Source organism: Alosa alosa, chromosome 1 (assembly GCF_017589495.1).
Source record: "Alosa alosa isolate M-15738 ecotype Scorff River chromosome 1, AALO_Geno_1.1, whole genome shotgun sequence".
NCBI classification, from domain to species: domain Eukaryota; kingdom Metazoa; phylum Chordata; class Actinopteri; order Clupeiformes; family Clupeidae; genus Alosa; species Alosa alosa.
In genome coordinates, this window is record NC_063189.1 from 14,029,969 (window position 1) to 14,045,513 (window position 15,545).

General features: G+C 40.7%; 2 protein-coding genes across 4 annotated transcripts; both read left to right on the forward strand.

Moving 5' to 3' along the window:
• The first annotated feature begins 14 nt into the window (after positions 1 to 14).
• On the forward strand, positions 15 to 8,008 carry LOC125294514 (plasminogen activator inhibitor 1 RNA-binding protein-like). 3 transcript variants are annotated; one of them, XM_048243343.1, is made up of 9 exons: positions 15 to 415; positions 1,392 to 1,569; positions 1,856 to 1,993; positions 3,976 to 4,044; positions 4,280 to 4,354; positions 4,529 to 4,718; positions 5,240 to 5,296; positions 5,551 to 5,790; positions 6,289 to 8,008. In XM_048243343.1, exons 1-8 carry the CDS (start codon positions 160 to 162, stop codon positions 5,761 to 5,763), a joined length of 1,176 nt encoding a protein of 391 aa, XP_048099300.1. In that variant the 5' UTR covers positions 15 to 159; the 3' UTR covers positions 5,764 to 5,790; positions 6,289 to 8,008. The 3 variants fall into 3 exon arrangements, with proteins under 3 accessions (XP_048099300.1, XP_048099308.1, XP_048099317.1); XM_048243351.1 differs by having other exon boundaries at positions 5,551 to 5,767; XM_048243360.1 differs by having other exon boundaries at positions 29 to 415; positions 4,532 to 4,718.
• Positions 8,009 to 8,771: 763 nt separating this feature from the next.
• On the forward strand, positions 8,772 to 15,482 carry LOC125292944 (UDP-N-acetylglucosamine/UDP-glucose/GDP-mannose transporter-like). Its single transcript, XM_048240531.1, has 13 exons — positions 8,772 to 8,971; positions 9,206 to 9,239; positions 9,321 to 9,407; positions 9,806 to 9,873; positions 10,230 to 10,301; positions 10,394 to 10,462; positions 10,605 to 10,707; positions 11,012 to 11,104; positions 11,194 to 11,261; positions 11,678 to 11,756; positions 11,839 to 11,921; positions 12,125 to 12,183; positions 14,860 to 15,482. The coding sequence occupies exons 1-13, from the start codon at positions 8,874 to 8,876 to the stop codon at positions 14,868 to 14,870; spliced, it is 924 nt and encodes a 307-aa protein (XP_048096488.1). The 5' UTR covers positions 8,772 to 8,873; the 3' UTR covers positions 14,871 to 15,482.
• Positions 15,483 to 15,545: the final 63 nt, after the last annotated feature.

Genomic DNA, 15,545 nt, shown 5'->3' on the forward strand with positions numbered 1-15,545 from the left:
CTACACACCCCACATGGCGCCAAAGCCAACGTCCCGGATGTTGAGCGTACCGGAAGAGAAGGAGGTGTCTTCCCTGGCCATCTTGTGGCAGCTTTACCCCGAAGTATTCGCATCAAGCCTCGTAGAATCGGAGGAGAATCCCGTTGAAGGGGCGCCATCATGCCCGGACATCTGCAAGAAGGCTTTGGTTGCGTCGTAACCAATCGGTTCGACCAACTATTGGATGATGAATCGGACCCGTTTGAAATACTCAAAGCTGCAGAGAACAAGAAAAAAGATGGGGCCGCCTCTGGTTCTACGAAGACCGCGGCGCAAGCTGCCAAGCAACCCAAGAAAGAGTCACAAAAAGATAGGAAGAACCCTTTGCTCGATAAGAAGGAGGACTTGCAGGCTCCAGTACCTTTAAAGAAGGAGGGTAAGTGTCTGTTTTGAAATACTTCTGCAGCTAAGCTTAAAACGTGGATGAATCCACAGTGAAAAAAATATCATGAGGTCAACATGGTTCCTGTCTGATGTTATGAACAAGTTAGAGGACATCTCAATATAGTTTTACTTGAAGTAATTATTTCCTATACTGTCGACTCCCTCCCTTTCAACAGTCTACTAGAATGGCAAAGACTGGTGATTTGACAAGTGATGCTGGATATGTGCGTCAATGCATGTTTACACGCAGTGTGTTGACTCGACTGCTTTGATAGCTAGCTAACATTAGCTGCTACCAAACTAGCTATAACTGTCAAGCAGGATGTTTTAGTTGGATAGACACCTAGCTAACGTTAGCCAGTACGCAAGCGAGCCAAGTAGCCAGCGATACATCATCACGCCCAAGATAATGTAGCCCGTATTTTGTTTCGAGTTTCAGGCTACCAGGTTCGCAAGCTGTGTTGCTTTGGAAGTGATCGAGGCATCTAAAGCAACAGTCCAGTCTTAATGTTATAATGGTCGCACACTAACGTTAGCTTGTTTTGTGTGTGTGTGTAGTTGTTGTTGTAATAAGCACGATACATTCCTTTCGAGTTGAAATGCAAGTTTGATATACCTGTTTCAAGAGGCGTTAAGTCTGGTCTGCCGTGTGTGTGGTGCTGGCTCATTTCCTAGCTCTGCGTAACTTTTGTCAATCCTATGTCTGTCAGATGACAACACAGGTTTTCAAAATAACTTAACTGAAAATATTGTGCTCTTCCCCTGTGGGTTTGTCTCGGTGAACAATGCTAAATTTGAGAGATCTTAGTAATTGGATATTATTGAGAATATCCAATATTGAGTTGAGAAACTTAGTAATTGGATATTATTTACATATGATTTACCAAACGCTAAAACACGTTTGGAATGCATTCCACATACCTTGCGTTTGTGATCTGGAGTTATTTGGGGTTGTGATCTATTTTTAGGCATGAGGAGAGTTGGTAGGAGGCAAGAGCAGCAAGGACAGGCTGGTTCCCAGCAGCAGGGAGGTCAGGGGGAGGGTCGTCAAGGTGACAGAAGGCCAGACAGACGACCCCCACGTGAGCGACGCTTTGACAAACCAGCTGAAGACAAGCCAGAAGGAGGCGAATTCCCAGGGGACAAGTAAGTATTGTTTTCTACAAAACATATTGGATGGAGTGTTATACACGCTGTTTTCAGTCATGTGGCATTGCACCTGCATAGAAAGGGAGCCATTTACAAATCTGCAAAATTATGTAGAAATGCCACGTGGCGTGATATAGACAGACAAATATTTAATTTAAATCAATATGAAATAGTAGCATGGGTACAAGTTGTGTGTGCCTAGATAAATGACCACTACCCAAGACATTTATGGGACATTTCTTTCTGTAATGCACTCATAACTGTAACCCTTCCCCTTCTGTAGACCCTCTGCAGACAGGCCTCCACGTGGACGTGGCGGTGGACGCGGGGGGCGCGGCCGAGGACGTGGAATGGGAAGGGGTGATGGCTTTGACTCACGTGGCAAACGCGAATTTGACCGACACAGTAGCAGTGACAAAACGTAAGTTATGGATGATCGCTGGGGTTACACTACCAGACTAAAGTTTAGGGTCACTTTTCCATTCCACCCCATTATAGACAGAATACTAGCTACCAGATTTGTTGCATTGTTTTCAGGGCAGCAGTTTTTAGATTACATTATGTGCTTACATAAATTACATTATTATCGTAACACCCCCAATTATCACCACTTTTGTTCAGAAATTCTAAAACAACGATGTTTTAGAACACTTTAAAATAACATTTACTAAATGAACCTTACATTTTGCAGTAGCCATAGGTGTGTAGATTTGAACAAAATCTGGTTTGGTTCTTAACCGGTGCATTTACTGCCTGAAATATCCGATTTGGTTTACCACGCTCGGAGTTATAGTGCTGGCCTGATGGGTCGCCTATTTACACCATTTCAACGGCACATGAACTGTTAGACCGAGAATTCTCGTCATGAAATTCAAATTCCACTGGAGCTCCAAGCGGTTGTGTACACGCAGCCTTATAACACTGTTTACAGCTCTTCGAGTCACGGTAAAATGTCATTTTTGGTACATAGCTAATTTAGATACACCTATGTTGTGGGTGGTTGCGTTTCTTTAGGAGTCCGCTGTCTTGGATTGTATAGAAATGGATATTAAGTGACACATACACGCAAGACGGTGGAAATACGGGACCGGTGGAAATAGGGGGAGTTCCGATACATTATGTGCTTACTTTGCAAAAATCATACCAGTCCCATCCCTGAACATAATATCTGCATTAAAACATTCTTGGTTATTCACAGGTGGTTTTTATTTTATATTGGCATGTCATTTTATATTTGCATGTGAATGCAGGGGTGAAAGTAGTTTTGAATTCTTGCCAGTAGTAATTTATCATAGGGAAAAGTGTGCAGGCAAAATGTCAACACACCTAAATAGGGTATGTCAATTAATTTATTTTTGCAAAGCATTCATCAGGGCCTGTTATTTGGCTCTTCTGCCCCCTGCTTCTTTGAAAGGCCTCTCTGTCTGTTTACTCTTCAGGAAAAACTGTTCAATCACTTCTCTTTTTGCATGGCTTCATGGCTTTAGTGAACTTTCCAAATACATTTAGTTTGTTTCAATCTGTCACTTATATGTCTCCATATGAATGATGATGGCTTACATCGGATAGAAGGTAAGGTACCGTGTGGTGCATTTCTTAATTAGTCGGTTGGTTATTGGTTGATAAATAAGACACGGTTGTGTTTTTTAGTTTTGAGACAGGTTTGAGTCAGATGCACTCATAGACAGTAGCCTAATCTGCCCGCAGATCTCATCGGTTTCATTTAAAAATTAAACTGGAGGAAGCATACACGAACATTTAGCATGAGGAAAGCATGTGTGGGGAGTGAGATGTGTGCATTAGCGCTGTCGTTTTGAAAGTCAGCCGTGCACATAGACAGTAGCCCTTCTGCCTTAATGCACGGATATCGTTGTTAGCTTAATTTCGGAACAATTTGGAACTGCTTCCATCTTCTACCAACCTAGCTCATTGTTGAACAACACTAGCCTATGCTACATATACAGTAATGCTACCGCCGTTGTTGAACTGGAAGTTTACTACTCGTCTGCACCTAGACGTCACCCCCTCTTCTGAATAGACTGTTCAAGATTGGTTGGTGAGTGTGTGTGATGTGCGTTGTTACTGGAAGGGAGGGAGAGAAGGCAACTGGAGAGATGGGACACGAAATGCTAAAGCAAGCAAATGATGACGGTGAAATACTCGATATTTGTGATATAGCACTTTAATGTATTTCAGATACAGCAAACTGCAGTATATCGAGTATATTTGGTATATTGCCCACCCCTAGTTGGAAGTGACATGTATCGATGGGACTTCAGGTCTGGTCTCAGGTCTCAGGAGTGTTGCTTTCCTGCTTAACTACAGTGTGTTTTTTTCAGGCTTGAATGGATGCAGAAATGTGTTTACAAAGTAAGCTGCAACATTTTGTCCTTATGCCAACAGGCAGAAATCTGAGGAGAAGCGTGGTGGGAGTGGATCGCACAACTGGGGCAATGTGAAGGATGAAGCTAAGTATGTTTATTGCACACATCTATTTCCCCTTCCAAAGACTTTCATCAGTAAAAGTAATCGAGTCTTCCCTATAGCATCTATACCGATCTATCTTCAGCCATGTAACACTGTTATTTCTCTGTTGTGAAGTCTACAATTTTGTTTTGCATGTTCAGTGTGTAACCAGTAGCAAAGAAATGCTTTAGTGGAAAAGAATGACACGGCCGTGAATGGTGTGCTGTGTTTCGCGTTGTAGTGAACAGGATGCAACGGCTACCAATGAGGAAACCCATGAAGGAGAGGAGCATGCGCCTGCTGACTCTGAAAACAAGTGAGTATGCGCCTCTAATATGCCCCAACGCATTGACCCCAATGTATACGAGCAGTATGGTTGGACACACAGCGGGTCTGTCTTGTGGTTGTGAAGAAATTAGTGTGAATAATGTTGTTAAGAGGGGAGGAGACTGTTTAAGCATTGGCCATTGTGTGTTTTCATCTATTTCTGAAGGGAAAATGAAGCGGAGGAAGTGAAGGAAGAGGGACCCAAGGAAATGACCCTGGACGAATGGAAAGCTATGCAGAACAAGGAGCGCACCAAGGTAGAGTTCAACATCCGCAAGCCCAACGAAGGCAACGACGGCCAATGGAAGAAGGGATACGTGCTGCACAAGTCCAAGAGCGAGGATGTCGCTGTGGTAAGAGCGTGTTCTCTTCTCTCACAATAATGGGCGCTAGACACACTTTGGACATGTTTTTGTTTCAAACATAAGCCTAATCTAAGCGTGCTTAGATGACGTGATGACCAGGCGCTGTTGCTCACCTGTCCATCATCGTAAAGCCTGATTTGATTGGTCCGCCCGATTTAGGGCGAGCATACTTGCTCCACAATGGAGCAATGCCAGACCGAACGTCCTGACCTCAAATGTTGTGGGCGGGACTAAGTTCGGAATGGCACCCAGGCTACCAAACTCTATATATACGGCTCTGATTGGACACAAGTCAGGTTTATGGTTAACATTTTCATGTGTCAGTTGTTAATCTGTGGGAGAGCAGTAGTAGCTTTACACCAAGTCTGTGTATTGGCTGTGTAGTTTACACTAACGGGGTGTGACACATTTCTTCTGTAAGCTTATCTTAGCTCATCTCATAAGGTCCTTGAAATAAATATTAAGGTGTATGAATCATTGCAATCATTTACTCTCTTGATGTAATGCAGAAAGCTGGTGGTGGTTTGATTGACTCTGGAGAAGCTGAAGCCGAGGCATACCAGAAGGTGAGGGCCACGTCAGCTGCTACAGTCTCTCTGTGATATTCCACTGTGTGAATAATGTTTCAGTGACCCATTAATACTGCTGCATGGGACATTGATCCATGATGGTTAACTTGAATTAACGGTCATAACGGTGTTGTTACTGTTGCTCGGTTAAATGAAAACAATAAACCGCTCCCTGTGGTTAATGTCAATAGACCTGTGCAAGTTAGCCATTGCCACCCTCAATGGCCCATGTTTTTTGTCTTGGTTCTCAGGGTGCTGACGATGGAGCAGGAGAGCATCACTTCCGCAAGCCAGCCAATGACATCACCTCTCAGCTGGAGATCAACTTTGGAGACCTGGGCCGCCCTGGGCGTGGCCGTGGGGGCTCCCGTGGAGGCAGGGGGGGCCGTGGAGGAGGAGGAGGAGGAGGGGGGGGGAGGCGGCGGTGGCGGCAACCGGCCAAGCCGTGGCGGAGGTCGATCTGAGAAGGTGGGCGGGGGAACAATTACAAAGTATGTGTTGGATTCTTATTTTTTTTACAAAATTTAAATAATAGCAGTGCAATTCTCTGTCGCATGACATCTGTGCAATATAGATGGACTACTTTTAATGATGCTGTAATGTTAATTGTTATTATGTCATTTTGGACAAAAGTGTCTGCTAAGAAATATAAACATGAAAGTTATTGACCTCTCCTTGCTGGATTCAGGAAGGCTTTGATATGCCAACTGATTCTGCCATACCATTGCTGGCACAACACCCTTAGATTAATTAATTGTACATGGGTGTAATACCGTGACATCAGTTGGAAGTCTTGTTTCATCCATTTAGTGTGTGGTAGCCTCATTGTTGATTTTGTGTGCTTGGCACAGCTAGAACCCATCTTGAGACCCATGGCTTTTCCAAAATGTATCTGGGTATATAGAATACCGTATAATAATATTCAGTGACACATCATCTTGGATTAAAGGTGTGTTTTAACGTGGTCTCTCTGCATTTGATGCCCACAGGCGAGCGGCGTGTCTGTTCCCAACGTGGATGACCCAGAGGCCTTCCCAGCCCTGGCCTAAATCTCAGCACTGATACCAGCCACCCAAGATGCCCCTCCGGGCCCTCCTCTACGAGGCTTGCATGCTTACGGATCCTTCAATTCTTAAAAAAAAAAAAGAGAACGGGAAAAAAAAAGATTTTAACCATGATACAGACTGTCATAAATACCATTAACACTGAGGACTGAATTCTACCCCTTTTAAAAGGAAATTTAAAAAAAGAGCAAAATGGACTTCTCTTGTTACACTGAAGCAAATTATTGGTAGAGTTTTTGTATTTAGAAACATGATAGCAGGGATGTTTCATACAGTATTTTTTTTTCCAGAGATTGTGCATTCTTCATGATTTTATTTTTTATTGCTGCTTGAATGTATGCATTTCCAAAACAGTTGAAGTGTGTTGCTGGCTCCTGCTATGCTTAGAGCATTTTGGCCTCGCCACCCTCACACAATGATTTTAAAATTTTAAGAGGATTTCGGGGATCACCATTGGGCTAAACTTATATAGGGGAATGTTGGGCGATGTGATATTCCAGGAGTAAGACCTCCATTCCCATTTTCCAATCATTTAATTGTAGAAGACCAGGCATACTTGTGTGTACAGTTTTGAAAACTCTGACATGGTGTTATCCAGCCGTGTGGGGTTTGGTCAGTTTTTTTTTTTTTTCTTTCAGCGCTTGCCATTGAAAGCAGATGCTACTGTTTTTCTTGTTTCTTTTTTGACAGCTTTGTTTTGTCGTTGTGTGGACCAGTGGTCTTAGTACTTGTGCTTGTCCCTGACCATCGTTGAGATGTGTCCCTGGTCTTGTAAAGGCAGCCATGGACCAGTGTAAATTCAGGCTGGTCCTTGTAGGTTGTAATGGTTGTCTTATAGAAACCTTAGGACCACTATCAGAAAAAGAAATGTGTGTATATATATATTTGTGCTTGTGTGGATGTGTGTGCGCTTGTGTGCAGGATTGGTTGTGTGTTTGAGTGTGTGTACGTGTGTATTGAGTGAGTGTGTGAATGATAAGGACTTATATTTTGAAGTACTCATCTACCATGAACGTATCCTCCCAAACCTAGATCCCAAGGTAAAGCAACTCAGTTTCTCCTTGAATTAGTTTTGTGTTGATCATTTCTAGTGCTTATTTTCTAGGTTATATTGTGGATTTATCTTGCACTTAGTAATAACATATCCCATTATCGCATATACGCACGAATTGTCAACAGTACAATGAGGATTGTTTTTATGACCCAACCCCCACCCCCTTCTTTGTGGTCTCTGCCTTTTGTTTTCCTTTTTTTAAATTTCTCAGAGTTACAATAATTCAGTGTGGAACAATAGAGTGCTATTAAAAGAATAAATGACAGTCTTGCCCATATCTGGATGTCTGATATTGCACCTGGGCAATGGCAGTATCACTTGGCTCACGTGTGATCAAAAGCGTATTAAGTTAAGACGGAACAATGGAACACAAGGAAAGTGAAATGGGGAAAATTAAATTCCAGGGCTGTAGATTGACTCTCATCCCAAGCACTTGTGTTCTTTTGTGAAAAGTTTCACATCTCGATTCTCAATCGAAGAGCCGTATTGGTCATGCAGACATGGGTGACATTGATATATTTTATGTTGTTTTGGACAAATGAGACTTGCAAACATCCCTGTTCAATAAAGTACTTAGAGGTGTTAAATGTACACCACCGTGAGTAGTGTGTGGATTGGTGTTAAAAGTGGTTTTAAAAAGATAAAACATCACTTGTATTGGTTTTATTTCCACAGATTGTACTGGATTTCACTGCTGTAAATGTGTTGCTTGGTTCGGTCTTGGACATTTTCAGGTGGCGAGATAGAAGGAACATGGGCACGCCTATCCAATGATGAAAGAAATTCTCACTAGTTGCTTGTTTTAAAAGCTGCCCAAAAAGAATAAGATATACTGAATTACATGTTTCGTATCTACTACCAGGTATTTCATCAGGGGTTGCTCCTTTCATGTTCATTTGTTGCTTTTGTCTAAATCAGATGTAGCCTATGTTATTTACTAATCTGCTTCGTAGCTATAAGTGTGGTGGTGTCATCCAAGAAGGATTCAAGTAATTTCATGTGGCAAAACGTCATTCTCCCACCTTAGCAAACTCGCAGGGACCTCACCCTGCACAGGTCTGCCAGTCCAGTTCTACTCACTTTCCTAGCTTTCCTGAGAAAGCATGGTAAAACCTTTAATGTAAATAGCTTTAGAGGAAGTTAGCTGTCTGAATCCTGTCAACTTAGGGGAGAAGAGAAACACTGCCCTTTGGTAAATTAGTGAGTACATTAACCTTAGAACATATAAAAACATATATGAACATGGTGATAGAGATACAGGGAACACTTCAGATCACGTGAGCGGATACGTCACTCTTAAACCAATCCAGTGACCAGAAGCGAAATCCGTTCTGCGATTACAGAACATGCGGAGTCTAAAGTCGAATATTGTTGCGGAAGTTTGGAGCACCGAAGTCAGAACATCGTCAATGTGGCTTTTGCCTTGCATGCTGGGCAGAGAAGAAAAGCCTCCACCATGACGTCTACTTTTCTAAAACTTTTTGCAGCTGGGTTTTATGGACTTAGCTCGTTCTTTATTGTTGTCGTGAACAAAAGTGTCCTGACGAATTACAGGTAGGTTAAAAACTTAGGCGAAACTTTTGCCCAGACTAAAAATGTATGGCAATATGTCACCAAGATTATGCAATGCAATGATGTTTCATGTTGAATTTGATATTAGCGGACTACAAAACCGCTATTCTTTTGTAATAAACCCATCATAAACCTATTTTGCTGAGTCGTAGAGAAATTCCACTGGGTAGAATTGAACAAAAATGCACGTCTTGACGCAGCAAATGTTTGTTGCAGATTCCCTTCGTCGCTTTGTGTGGGAATTGGACAGGTACGTGATTCAGCAATATTTCCTTTGAGGATAAAACTGCAGGGCAAGGCATTCTAACAGTGATTGATTGTTTTTTCTCAGATGCTGGCCACTGTCATTGTGTTGGGGATGGGAAAAACGTTCAAAGTGATAACTTTTCCTGACTTTGATAAAAGCATACCACGCAAGGTGAGTGAGACACCTTCATTCATTGCAAGTAAACAAAAAGGTGTGGCCCTATTTTTAACAGCCTATACTGTTCATTATGTCATGGCATCATTGCTCTCCACTATTGCTCTGAAGTCATCACATGTGATTTTATGTGTAATTTGTCTATGCTTGTGGCTTCTGGGTCACATGAATAAATTTGTATTCTGACATGAGTCACAGAATTTCAGCATCCAGCCCATAGAGATCAAATCTTGTCACACATAGCCTGAACAAAAATGTTATTAGATTTTTTTGCAAGAGTAGTAGATTGCCATAGATCAGCTGCAAGTATAATCGTTATTTTATTGCAAGAGCAAAATGTGACGCTTGTGCCAATAACACTATCATGTTTTTCAAACAAATCATTCTTCATGCAGACATTTCCTCTACCACTTCTTTATGTCGGTAATCAAATATCAGGACTGTTTGGGACAAAACAACTGAAGTAAGACATCACACTACACTGCACACAAGTAGGCCTACCCCAAACAGTTTATGGTCGGAATGAATGTAACTTTTTGGAATCATTGTCTAATGCATTACGTGTGTATCAACACACCGTTATTGTAATCTATGGTGTTAGATACAGTATTTACTATTTAGTGCTTTTATTAAGGACAAATAGGCCTACATCATACAGTGCAGTCAGATTAAAGTGCAAGCTGTTAACAGGTGGGTGTAATCTTTGAAACACTTACTTTCATTGCATGGTCAGCATTACCAAAGTGGAGAAAGACCTTTTGTTCATTTGAAATTAATTACTACTTGGTTATCATGTAGCCTATTTTTTTTGTCTCCAAGTCTACCAATGTTCACAGTGCTCAGAAGATTCTCAATTCTGTTTACAATGCTGGCAGAGGGGATTCTGCTAAAGTATGTTTTCATTCCATTTTTTACCTGAAATATCAAAACCAAAAATAAACTAATCATCAAATGAACCAATGAACTTATCTTTATGTTTTCAGAAAGACATTTTCTCAGGCCATTCAGCTTACAGTATTTGCCATGATTTTTGGAGCTTTAGTTGCTGCAAGGTAGGCTCTCCATCTGTGAAAAGAAATGAATCATTAGCCACAGAGAAACGTGTATGAACTATTTTGATGGTTCAGTAGAAGGGGATGTGGAGTGGGTAAATAAGTGGAATATCTCTGTTTTGACATGGTCTGTGTGTTGCAGCTCTGATTTGGCCTTTGACCTGCAAGGCTACATATTCATATCAGTCAACAATGTATTGACTGCGGCCAATGGGGCATATATGAAGCAAAAGCTTGACTCCAAGGTTAGTGGTTGTTTTCACCTTATGAGCACACAACTACAGTACTTGACATGTTTGTTTTGGCTCTGAAAAAATAAAAATAAAAATAATAAATTTTATATAAAAATATATATAAAAATATATATACAAATTGTATACACAGAATTACATTGTTATAGTAGACATAAGCACTTTTTTTTCAAACAAAAAACATAATGCAATAAGATTATGACCTTTGGTTTTTTGTGAAAAGATGACAATGTGATGTTTAGATGGTTTCTAATGATACACACAAATGTTTCAGTCCATCTTGTAAATGTTCTCTCAGGAACTGGGCAAGTATGGGCTACTATACTACAACGCACTGTTCATGCTCATTCCCACTACTGCTTTTGCGTTTTTTACTGGGGACATGCAAAAGGTAAAGCTGTTTGAATATGCATCATTTTACTTTCTTTGGTGTGTCACGTGTATAGTATACTTTTATATCTGTTTTCAACATTTTTTCAGGCGCTGGATTATGATGGCTGGTCAGATATTCTCTTCATTACTCAGTTTATACTGTCATCTGTTATGGGGTAAACATATTTTTTTCTGCTGGGCATTTCATATTAATATTAGTTATGTTTCACTGTGTTCTGTAAATATACATTGTTGTCAGAATTTACTGTATTGATATTAATTGAATTCTACCTCCTAATCACCTCATATTGTGTAATATGGACGGTAGGAACACAAAAAGTGCCATTTGACTTTAGCCAGTCCTGTTCCCTACACTTCTTTTACTTAGTAGAAAACATGACTAACAGTTCAACATTGGCTTTGTGCCACAGACCATTTCTCCTATCAAAAAAACACACCCAATGGTATCTAGAAAGTTAGGTCAAAGGCCAAATATTTTACAGTAGTGAAAAAAATATTGTGTTTTTTTTGTCAACAGTGTGCAGTTGTTTTATTCTTTTGTAACCTACAAAATAATTTTTTATGTTTGCAGGTTTGTTTTAATGTATTCCATTGTGCTCTGCACTCAATACAATTCTGCACTGACAACCACTATTGTGGGTTGCATCAAAGTAAGTAGCATGTATTTAGACTAAAGTTAAACTTTGAGAACTTTAATAGCATGTCTAAAATATCACTGTTCACTTTATACAGAATATTTTGGTTACCTACATGGGGATGTTCTTTGGCGGAGATTACATCTTTAACTGGGTTAACTTCATTGGATTAAATATTAGGTAAAGATAATTTCAGTGACTGCTTTTTTACAAGTGATGCATCACAGTGGACATTGTTAGTCTTAATGACACCTGTATACCTTTGGTGGACATTATTATTTAGCCCATCAAATTGAGTCAAGATAAACAGCTTAATATGCTTAAAAATGTAATTAAGTGTAGTGAGTTCTCCAACGTTAATGTATTGATACTTCATTCAACAGTATTGCTGGCAGTTTAGTGTACTCGTACATCACCTTCACAAAGGAACAAGACCAGAAAAGTAAGTATCCCACCAAACATTTACACTCAGACAAACACATGGAATGGGCCTTGAAGTCTTATTATGACCGCCGCGCAGCGAAGCATTGGCTTAGTAATAGAGGTTTAGTCAGATTTTTTAATTTTTTTTTCGCATGTCCAAATTTCCGTCAAGGATTCCCGGGACACTGAAACACCGGGGTACACGAAACTTGGTGGGCATGTAACCCCACATGGATAGCATGGAACCATCGTTTTTCGTTTTGATCTGTAGCCCCCCTGCTGGACTGGACCCCCCGAAAGGAGGGTAGGGCAGACACAGTTTTCTGTGAATATCTCGAGAACCGTAGGGTTTAGGAGGACCATTTTTTTTGTATGTTGATCTCAAGGGGCCATGTCAACCCATTCCATAACCACTCATTTCATGTATAGTGCCACCTAGTTAAACACAAAAAAGTAAAAATGAGGTGTTGTATTCGCAGGTATCTGTGACCTAACATAGTCAAAACTGCACGAAATTGGAAGTGTAGGATCATTATGACACCCTCTGAATGCACGCCAAGTTTCGTGGAATTCCGTTCATGGGGGGCCACACAATAAATTCATTTATGTTACTATACACCAACTGGCCTGTAGGTGGCCGGAGACAGCTTTCTCGAGAACCGTAGGGCCTAGGAGGGCCACCTTTTTTTTGTATGTTGGTCTTAAGGGGGAAGGGCGAAATTGAACATTAGGCCTACCAGAAATTAGATTTGGTGATGGCCTTGGAGTCTGGCTGGCTCATATTCAGTGAGGTGAAGTTTCATGCAAGAATTGAGGCTGTCATCATTTAAGGGCAACTCCACGCAAAACTGTCATATCCATAACGCCAACTAAATAGCCTACCATGGCATTGTGTTGGCGTTATGGATTGGATACGGTTACGGAGTCAAGTGAGGTGGGATTTATATAAATTACTCAGATATACCTACGAACTAAAATAAAATACATTTTAATTAAATAGGCCTACTCATGATTATTTTCAAAAGAGCCGCATGCGGCTCCGGAGCCGCAGGTTGCCGAGCCCTGGCCTAGGATGACCAATTTTTTCCGTATGTTTGGCTACAGGGGTCATGTTAACCCATTCCATGTGCACACATGTGCATAAACAGATACACACGCACACACATACATTCACAGTAATCATATGTATGACACATACTAACACAGTAGACATATGTACGCATGCATGCACTGGCGCCTTAATGCAGGGGCTTACCTGGGCTTCAGCCCAGGGGCCTCGACCAATGAGGGGCCTCCTAATAATAATAATGATAATCAATAATATTAAACGGCCGTGTCCAGATTGTGGCGTCAGTCATAGCCTACTCTGGAGCTAGCCTAATTGAGCACATCGCACTGCTCTACAATGACATCCATGCAGAGGCCCCCTTTGTCATCTCTTCTAAAGTGTAACAAAATGTAACAAAACTTAATAAATTCCAATGGGTGTGTAGAGGAGCTAGAGGAGAGGCTGAAACTGAATGACAAACTTACAAACTCTGGAGATAACGTGGGTTGGATTGAAGCAACGATAAACGAATGACGTGGATTCCTGTAACTGTCCATGAAAACAGAAGGCATAGCAGGTAAATATCGTAGCAAATAGCCTGGCAAATTTCACTTGTCTCACTGGAGTGAACGCAGAACATGGGCTGTTGCGCAAAGAAATGAATTAGTGATTAGCATCTCCCTTCACCAAAAGCTAACCCATTCGCACAAATAATAGCCTATGTTATGTTTTCTCCATTGTTAACGTGAGATGTCTCCATGTAGGGTAGTATAGTGATAATGCATAAGGTAGCCAATGTTCACGTCACATGAGCCAGCATTTCTGTAGGCTAAAAGTATTTATGTCCCTCCCAAGCTGCGTTAAAATGGTGTGTTAAGTGGACAGAATTTCAAAAAACCTCCTGGGGAACACCCCGACACGACAAACACATGCACTTTTGAAAAGCTTGAAACGTCCATATGTGTAGCCTAACGCATCTTTTAACTTAGCCAGCCAGTGTTGTAAGAGTTCAACGCTTGTGTTCGTGCAGTAGGCTAGCCTTTTTGAAAAGCGATGTACATCTGCATGTTATAGGCTATATTAGGGGCTTGGCTTAAAAACATATAGCCCAGGGGCCTCGGGTGGTATTAAGGCGCCCCTGCATGCATGCACATGCACAAACACACATACACACACACACACACACACACATAAACATAAACGTGTACACGCACACATGCACACAATTCAAGAATTTCTCAGAATTAAGAACAGGCAAGATGGGGGTGGGGTTGTATAAAATGATTTTACATGTGAAATCTATGAACTAATCATGTTTTGGTACTTGTTGTCTAGCAGATACCAGTGAGAATTGAGTGTGGATAATGCAATTTAGTGAGACAGTTAGAATCATATAGGCCTTTCAGCGTGATTTATTTTTGTGGAAAAAATGTGCTGGACTGGGCGGCGGTCATATTTTGTACCGCTCTGCGGTACATCTAGTTAATATATACATAGTAGTCACCAAATGTGTCTCTACTCTAAGTATTACATGTAATGAGATACCATTTGTGCTTTTGTGTAGACTTGTGTTAACATTTTTCAAATGCATTTTTATTAGCTCTGCTCAAAATACTATATAATATAAAGATATTTTTTCCCCCTCAGAAAAATCTTAAGATTTAAAAAAAAGCTGGAATAACTTTGAAGAGTGTCCACCACCCACCACCATATAGAGCAACAACATCAAGGAAACTGCTGAGGCATTTATGTTTCACAGCTAATTCACAGATGTGTTCATAACTTTGAAGTGTTCTTTTGGAAACACTTGGATACCTCACATTTGAAACACTTTTTTATCCTGAACATTGAAATTATTTTAATTTTGTGTGTATGTAGGCATATTTGAACCTAAACATGGATCAAATGGTTCAATTTCACATTGAAAACAGAAGTGTTATTTATAGTTATCGGGCTCTTTAGATGTGCTGTTGTCCAAATAAAGTCCGGGAAGCATTTTGCACCGTGAAGTTGCATAAATGGTTTACCATTTACTGACAATGCACACAATCAATCAACTGTGCTCTCTTGAATTTAATAGTAAACAATTGTGCTCTCTTCAATTAAATAGTGACCCAATCTAAAGTAACTAAGTCACTTAACAACCAACAAATGCAGTCAGTAATCTGGAATGCTAATACAAGTCTGGCAGTATCAACATCTGTAATGTATCTAGGATTCGTTTTCATACAATTTCTTGTATGAAGTGATAAAATATCACAAGTATCTCACAAGACTGTTATCTGGTGGTTAACCATATTTCTTACTGGTCCATTATATTCACTTTAACCACT

Coding starts and splice junctions, on each gene's coding strand:
- LOC125292944 (XM_048240531.1), top strand. CDS start 8,874: ATGACGTCTACTTTTCTAAAACTTTTTGCAGCTGGGTTTTATGGACTT. Junction 10,708..11,011: donor AGCAAAAGCTTGACTCCAAG/GTTAGTGGTTGT, acceptor ATGTTCTCTCAG/GAACTGGGCAAGTATGGGCT. Junction 11,922..12,124: donor TTCATTGGATTAAATATTAG/GTAAAGATAATT, acceptor TTCATTCAACAG/TATTGCTGGCAGTTTAGTGT.
- LOC125294514 (XM_048243343.1), top strand. CDS start 160: ATGCCCGGACATCTGCAAGAAGGCTTTGGTTGCGTCGTAACCAATCGG. Junction 416..1,391: donor AGTACCTTTAAAGAAGGAGG/GTAAGTGTCTGT, acceptor ATCTATTTTTAG/GCATGAGGAGAGTTGGTAGG. Junction 4,355..4,528: donor CCTGCTGACTCTGAAAACAA/GTGAGTATGCGC, acceptor CATCTATTTCTG/AAGGGAAAATGAAGCGGAGG.